At 40.2% G+C, this 7,912-nt stretch overlaps 1 protein-coding gene across 4 annotated transcripts in view; it reads right to left on the bottom strand.

Moving 5' to 3' along the window:
- Positions 1 to 3,620: 3,620 nt before the first annotated feature.
- Positions 3,621 to 7,912, bottom strand: part of si:ch211-218g4.2 (rho GTPase-activating protein 39) — a 61,728-nt gene continuing 57,436 nt past the window's right edge. For all 4 annotated transcript variants that reach the window (XM_035382316.1, XM_035382317.1, XM_035382318.1 and 1 more), the window contains one exon: positions 3,621 to 6,663. In XM_035382316.1, the coding sequence (XP_035238207.1) occupies positions 6,469 to 6,663 (195 nt within the window). In that variant the 3' untranslated portion in view covers positions 3,621 to 6,468. The remainder of the gene's footprint in view (positions 6,664 to 7,912) is intronic.

The following is a 7,912-nucleotide window of genomic DNA, read 5'->3' as shown; positions in this document are numbered from 1 at the left end:
ATGGTAAGATGCATCATTTCGCCAAATTATCTTGTTATCTATTGCGAGTGATGAAATGAAAACTAGAACTTTTTTTATAGAGTGGTCACTTGCAAAAACATGGCCCCAATGGTACACTGTACATCCTTAAAATCTCCCAAAACAACAATTATATAGTTACTCTCAGATGACCGCTTCAGCAAGCAACACTGTGATTCTAGCAAGCTACATAGCCTACATTTTAAATTTTATCTAACCTTCCTTGTTTCAATCAATGTGCAATGCAGGATTTTTTTTTTTTTGAGTGAACATTTCTTTTTCTACCCATCAGAGGGCAGTCAAAACAAAGATGTTTCTATTGTAAAAAAAACAAACAAAAAAAAAACACATTATGTGGTGTAATAGTATTGTGGCACAACAGTTTTCTCCAATCTGATTGGGTGCACATGATTCATTTTAAAGCTAGTGTTAAACATAATTCACTGAAAGAGGTGAGTGGCTGGTGAAAGAGCTGGTAATTAATTCCTCTTTCATGGACATCACATTTATTTGTACATTTCTTGGGTCATGTAGTAATCTCCAAGGGAATGGCTGGAGGAATCTGAACACTCTGGTAGCCTTGGTCAGTGCTGTCCACCAGAGCCTAAGCTACTGGGACCCCTAAACTGGATAAAGATCATCAGCTGCACAACAGACTGTGCATGTACATTTGCCAGCCAGCAGGTGGCGCTGGGAAGGGTTCTTGCTGAAGCTTTCATATATTGGATGGTACTTGGGAAGGCCTCTTCTATAAGGTGAAGCGATATTGGAAATTGTATGAAGGTGAGGCTGCAGTTGTCAGGACACTAATTCTCCAGCACAGCCATTTTTTCCTTGAAAACCCCCTCAAAGCCATTAATCATTGGGCCCAAGAGTGAAGTAATACCCACACTACAGACTGTTTAGTCTCCCCAGTGACTTGTTTATTAGACAGAAAATAAGTCAGCATTCTCAGTAGCACACTGCCTGGATTGAAAGACTATATTTTGGGACTACACAAGGCCTACATGATTTTTGAAATCATAGTTGGGGCACCATGGTGAGCCAAGGTATATGCCATAGTGAGCAGTGTGATGTAGTATCCCACTGTGCTACTGTGTTTGTGCTCCAGGCAAGAGTGTCTCTGAGTTGCTTGGAAATGGTTTTCACTTGAAGCTGGTCATATTTTATGCACTATATTTATACATTTTTTTACCATCAAGACAAAATGGCTACCAATTAGAGGCTACATGGAAAGACTGACAGGTTGAAAGCTCATTACACATCCATAACAAGTTCCACGACTGTTACTAATTATTTTCTTGGATTTTTAATGTTGTTTTATAGAACACGCATGCAAAACACCATGGTGGATAATGTAAGAATTGCCCAATTGTGCCAACTATTTGTAAATAACCACATTAACCATCTATAAAGCATTATCAGTTTTGTATTGATCTTTTCTTGGTGTGTCAGTTGAAGGGTTAAAGTATATTTTTGTAAAAAAAAAAATGTAATTCTGATTTCCTGATATTTTTCTGAATATATAATACCTAAGACATAAGTCATTTCCCACAACAGTGACATTTTCAGAATACAGAATCATAGAACCATATTAGGCACATTGCCTTCATTTTGACTGTATTCCTGAATTTTGACGGTAGAAGATCTTTGCCACTTCCTTGAATTAATTTAAAAAATATATAATTATTAGTTATAAATAAATTAATAACAAAGAAGATAATTTAAAAAATGTATTTATATAAAAATGTATGTACTTGGTATGGTTGATGGCCAACAGTCATAGTTTGGATTGAACTGAATTACGACTAAAGGAAAAATATGCACCATATTTACTGTTGTGGCCTTAGTCTTCAGATGAAAAACACAGGACCGTATTATTTCTGAATGGGGTTATAATTTTTGTCAGACAGTTGCAATGATAGCAGTTTAACAGTGTGTCTTAATGAAGAAAAAACAAGGTTCTCAATAGTCTGTGTTTAATAATCAATTGCACATGACAGACAGTTTTAAATCCTGGTTTTCATTTTTTCCCTAATTAAATGGTTTGTTTGTCCCCCCCATCACTCAGTCTCTTGTCACCTGCTTGCCAGGGGTTATTAAAGATATAAATGAACATGTTCAGTGTGTTTGCCATCATATGAAAGATAACAGACGGCTTTAGTATAAAGTGGCATAGTACTTTAGAGGAGGTAATTAAACAGACACTCCCACAGGTGTTCTTGGGTTTTACCTGAACAGTGATTAACTTTAACCTTTAAGTGGAATGGCTAAGTGGCACTCACTTAATGTGACTCAGAGGCAATATTTTAAAGTGTGACCTCTAAAGAATGTGAGCAGTGAGGAGCTACTGTGAGGAGTTACTGTAAGCTTCTCTTTGAGCTGTTCTGCTCTTGTAACAGTTAACTCCCTCATCACAAAAATACCAGTTCATTCTCCTTTCACTGAAAGTTGAGCTCTTTAAATACGCATTAGTTGGCCACAAACATTTTAGTGGTCTATAGTGTGATTTTGATTTTAAACAGAGATACGAATCGTAACAATCAGAACAATCACTGGGTGCTCAAGTATAGAAATATCTACAAGCTCCAGAGATCAGGACGAGCTAACATACCAACATACGAATCATCTAACTTGTGGAATATCCATGCCATTCTTAAGTCATGAAGGCAGTATTTGTCCACCAGAGGTCAGTAAAGATTCAATTTATTAGAGCAGTCTAAAAAAATGTCCATAAAAGTGAGGGCAGCCCCCTTGTGGTGTAGATATACCAGGGCATAGCAGTACAAACATGCATACCCCGGTCATTCACTCTATGACATTGTTACATGAACAAAAGGCATGGATGGAATATCCTGCAACAATTCTCTTTCAAGTGATGTCACCCTACTTGATAAAAATAATACACATATTTTATATATATATATATATATATATATATATATAGGTTACTGGTACAACAAGTTAGTTCGGTCTGGGTGTCTTTCCCAGCCTTATGGTGAACTGTAATGCTAGTATGTACAGTAACCCTGAAATAATCCACAACTCTGATGCCTATACATGGCTTCATTTATCCTAAAAAATGCCTATGAAGAGTCTCTTAAGATATTCAGCAGTGCTATACATTTGGGGTTCCTATTCACCATTTCCTTTTGTTGTTCCTAGTGTCATGTGTTTTTATGCTGGAATATGTCACCATATTGCAGTTTGTCCTCACTCCCATTTTCTGTAAATACCATATACTTTAGAAAAAAACTAGATTGGCATGTTGCATGGGAACAGAACAGCTGACTAAGCCGCCCCCCCATGATAATCAGTGCAGGAGCTCCACACAATCATGTTTCACGCCCAGAGAAATGTCTGCATGCCAAGACAGAACGGAGGTGGACTGAGGCAATCTGAAGGGGAACTGGGGCTAAAAACAAAATATATCTATGGTTGGGGAAAAAGGTGCTGGACCAAAGTTTTCAGAATCCCAGTTCAGAAACTGTTGTGTGTGGAAGCAGGTAGCATTATCTTACCATGGAGGCAAACTGTGTTGTGTAGATATCCTACTGCAGGTACATGTGGGGAAAAAACAGAAAACACATGGCACGTGAAAATTATGTAAATTTACAAACTTTATTTTTCCATTCATTTATGAAATTAGGGAGAAAATAAAGGCAGCCTCATCACCATTATGAACTGTCACTTGGTGTATTCACACACACACACACACATACGCACGCACACATATACAATATATCAAAAACTGGCAGGGGCATTTACAAGCGCCAACAGCATCCATATACAGGAAACAGCAGCAAGTACAGAGGAAGAGAAGCTAAGTGCAATACAGGAGAGCGACTTTTTGCTAGGTAACTGTAGTCAGGTACAGTTTAAAATAATACAGCTCACTTTTTTCAACAAACGTAATAAACAGTTATTCCAAAGGGAAAGCAAAATATACAATGAGAAAACACAAAGGCTGCAATGATAGCAGGCAGTCAGTGGCAAAGAGACAAAGTTATGAAAAAGTGAAAATCTTCTATCTTTAAAAAACAGGCTGGAAACAGAGTTAGCCTTGTGGATGTGAAAGTACAGTAATTAAGACCTTCCAATTCACTATTTACATCAGTGAAACTCGAGAAGACTGGATGACCGGCCAGGTTCCAGGAAATGTGCATCACTGCAGAGCATGTGCTATTTTCTGACAAACTTTCAGCTGGTTTGACTGTAGATTGTTCCCACAGAAAGCAGTGAATGGTAAAATATTAACATGCTGTACCTCAAACATTCAGCCAAAAAGATGGTTTGGGGGAGGGGGGGGGGGCGGGGTAGTACGTCCTGCAGCTACATAAAAGAATGTGAATCTAGTCCTTCATATCGCTATGTCAAAATGAATGCATTAACTTTACTAAGCTTGAAACTTACTAAAAGTTAATATGGCCAGTAAAAATATATAAAGCTAGTATTTCAGGACAGTAGATTCCTTTTTGAATAACAAAACAAAAAAAAAACCCCTCCGTTCCACCCTCCCCATTCTGGCATGAGTTTTGTAGCCTTGTCACATCTTGACAGGCACCAACCCCCATAGTCCTATCCCACATGCATTCAGAACTCCGCCCATTTCAACCGGGACATTTAGTAGGGTGTGCATTGTTAGGAAGACAGGCAGTCTGTGTGATGTAGCTATTGAGAGGGGGGCACTTTTAGTAGTAAATGATTAGGGAGAAAGGGAGAAAATTGAAACACTCACTGGAAAAGCTATGATGGAAAAGGGCTACCAACAAGCTAGCTAACCTCAAAATACATTTTCTGGCTTCACACACCCTCTAATTTAGGAATTCCAGCTTCCAGGAACAAGCAGGGGTATGCATGTGCACACAAACAATAGCACAGAACTACACATGCACATAGTGTAAAGAGATTCAGTGTGTCACTGAACGCCAGTGTAGAAATACATTTTGTGGATGCATCATGGAGTCATCACCCCCCCCCCCCCCCCCACCTCATCCATCAGCACAGGCCTGCGTAAAAGCCCTCAATGTAAGGAAGCAAACGGAAAAACATGTGGGGTGCTTAAGGCCCCAAACCCCAACCACACGGCTAAATATAACAGAGACATTTGGGGGGCAGCCAAAGGGGCTCTTCACTACGCAGCTGAAATACGAATTTCAGATGATCAACATTTTTGAGGCACAAGGTTTATTCTGAAAAGCAAGACCCTGCTATGTTTGCAATACCTTCTAAAAATATAAATGTGTGTTTTTTTTTTGGTCTTCCTTCCAGCCTGCCACAAATGAACCATCTGATTAAAAGATGGACCATTTTGACTTTTGGTTGATTAGCTCATACATCCAGTCATAGCTTTGCATGAAGACAGAGCTCGCTCACATTTTCTCACATTCCTTTCGCCTGACTGCTAATCCCTAAAATTAGCATTTTTACAACCGCCTTCAAAGGTATAATTGTTTTCCTGTGTGTGTTCTGCAAACAGGACCTCTGGAAAGTGTATAACGCCTTGGGTACACCCCCAGCCCCTCAACCCCTCTGTAATTATCTACAGTAAAAAAGTTGAAAGTTTTTCAGAATAAAATTCTCCTTTGTTTTAGAAACTACCACAGAAAGGAACACTCACGGTTTTACCCATGGTTGTTTACACTCGTGTGTACAGACAAGGCCTTTCACTCTCCCACACAAAGCACAGGCCTCAGCCTGGCTGCAGTGGTCAATGGTTCCGGTCAACAGCTTTTCCATAGTAGTGGTGCTGGAGAGAAAATAAATAGGTTCCCCGTGAGGTGCCAAGAGACAGGCAGTTGCTCAGCGTTTGCTCCTGGCAAGCCCCCCTGAACTGGGCACAAGCCCTTTCACCCCGCGTCTCCAGCTCGCTTTACCCAAAAGTTAAATTAAATAAAAACCAAACCAATCAGAATTAAATTATAATAAGAAGAGAATCACTGCTTTCATACATATTTCTTAAAAACAAAACGAAAACAAACAGACAATGGTTATATTACATGGCCATTCCATGATGTGTGCCAGTTTGGATGGTATCAGTGCAAGAGGCACCACTCACAACCACCACAGAAATAACAGATTAAAATAGATATTACTCGCACATAAAAAAGAAAAACAAAACAAACAAACTTTGATGCTTTTTACACTGCTCGTGCATTATTGTCTATTCACAATACACTTCATATGATGAACTTTAACAGCACAGTCCAGTGTTTGTGGACATTGGGAGATGACCTGCATGACAACAGTTTTCTCATCTAAGGTCCCCTTGGTCCAAAGATTATTTAAAATATGAATGGAGAAAATGAACAAAGATCCAGTAAATATACATGACTCCCAGAACTCCAGACTGCGGCAGTGACGGATGAGGCGGCATGGGAGACCAGAGAGTGGAGCGGAGGACAGGCACCGGGCAGGGACGAGAGGGCAGGGGTGGCTGGGGGTCCCCTCTCACACGATGCCCTTGATGAAGCTGGTGTCCAGGTGTACGATGAGCATGCGCAGAAAGGACATCTCCTTGCGCGTGTTCTCAAAGATGACCCGCGGGTCATCTGACTGGCAGCGCAGGCAGTTGGGTGCCATCACCATGGCGAGGTTGTTGACGTCCATCTTGGTTTTGCTCACATTGACTGGCTGGGCAAACACCTGGAGAAAAAGAGGAGAAAAAACACTGAGTGAGTGAAACAACACAGATACTCTTCTGTGCAATAGAGGCCCTGTAAAATGGAGCTATAATTAAACTTTTCCATCACAAAGTACTACAATATCCACTGCCTTAGGTAAACCATGGACTTCTGGTCCGTGGCTCAACAGAATTACTTCCACAGAAAAGAAAACAGGAATTAAAATCATATAAACCATTAACGACCTATGGTAGCTCTGAAACTCTCAAAACAAGATGGCACATCTAGGTAAACTACAATGAATGCAGCCAGGTTAGTCATCAGGCCAGAGCCACAAAGTCAAAGTGTTTCACACTGTGCTGATGAAGACATTTTTCAGTCATGTTTGCTTCATGTCATGCTTTGCTTTGGCAAATAGCTTTTACTCCCACCTTTATTTGCAACCACAGCCAGTTCTACCTGACCTGAAACAGTAAATAATTTTCCTGTGCTTTCTGTCACTATTGTACATGCGAACGACCGCGCAATGGCAGGGAGGATACTCTCCTTCACATACATACAGACTCTCATGACCACCCAACATGTTAAAAAGAGGAACCAGCTGCGCTATTTTCAAAAGGTTTAGAAACTTTTGAAATTTGAGTTAATGTAAACAATCTGAAGCATCAAAGACCGGGTTCAGCAATACATCCCTGACTAATAACCACAGCATTATCTCTGCCCAGTCGGACCCAAAAACACAAAACAAAGAGCCGTTTTTGCCACACAAATGATGAGAAGAGAGCACTGGGTCATCATGTGTGCCCCCAGCCTCGTCACCTGTCTCTCTCCGTGCAGTGAGGGGAGGGAGGAGGGTGAAGAGGTGAAAGAAACGGGAAGAATGAGTGGACAAAACAAAAAAGAAAAAAACAACTTGGGCAAAATATAAAACCATAAAACCTTGGCTTCCGTGCTACTGCCTGTTTTTTCATGCAATTCTACAACCGTATGATACCTGTTATTTCTATACAAACTGCTCTCTTTTAATCCTCTAACAAAAAATATTTTTACATATCAATACATTTACTGCACAGATGCTTCATATTTGCTGACAAACAAAAAAACAAAAAACAAATATGCACTAAACTTTTTACTGTCCTCTCTCTGATCCAGTATGTCAAAGTTACTGTGTGCACAAAGTTTAAAAAAACAGCTGGCTTCCCCCCCCCCCCCTCCCCTTCTGACTCAAGGCTACGGTTTTTCCATCTGCACTGAGGGTAGATGCCCATCTG

The sequence above is a fragment of the Anguilla anguilla genome, chromosome 11, assembly GCF_013347855.1.
Source record: "Anguilla anguilla isolate fAngAng1 chromosome 11, fAngAng1.pri, whole genome shotgun sequence".
Taxonomy (NCBI): domain Eukaryota; kingdom Metazoa; phylum Chordata; class Actinopteri; order Anguilliformes; family Anguillidae; genus Anguilla; species Anguilla anguilla.
This window is presented reverse-complemented; position numbering and strand designations above follow the sequence as displayed.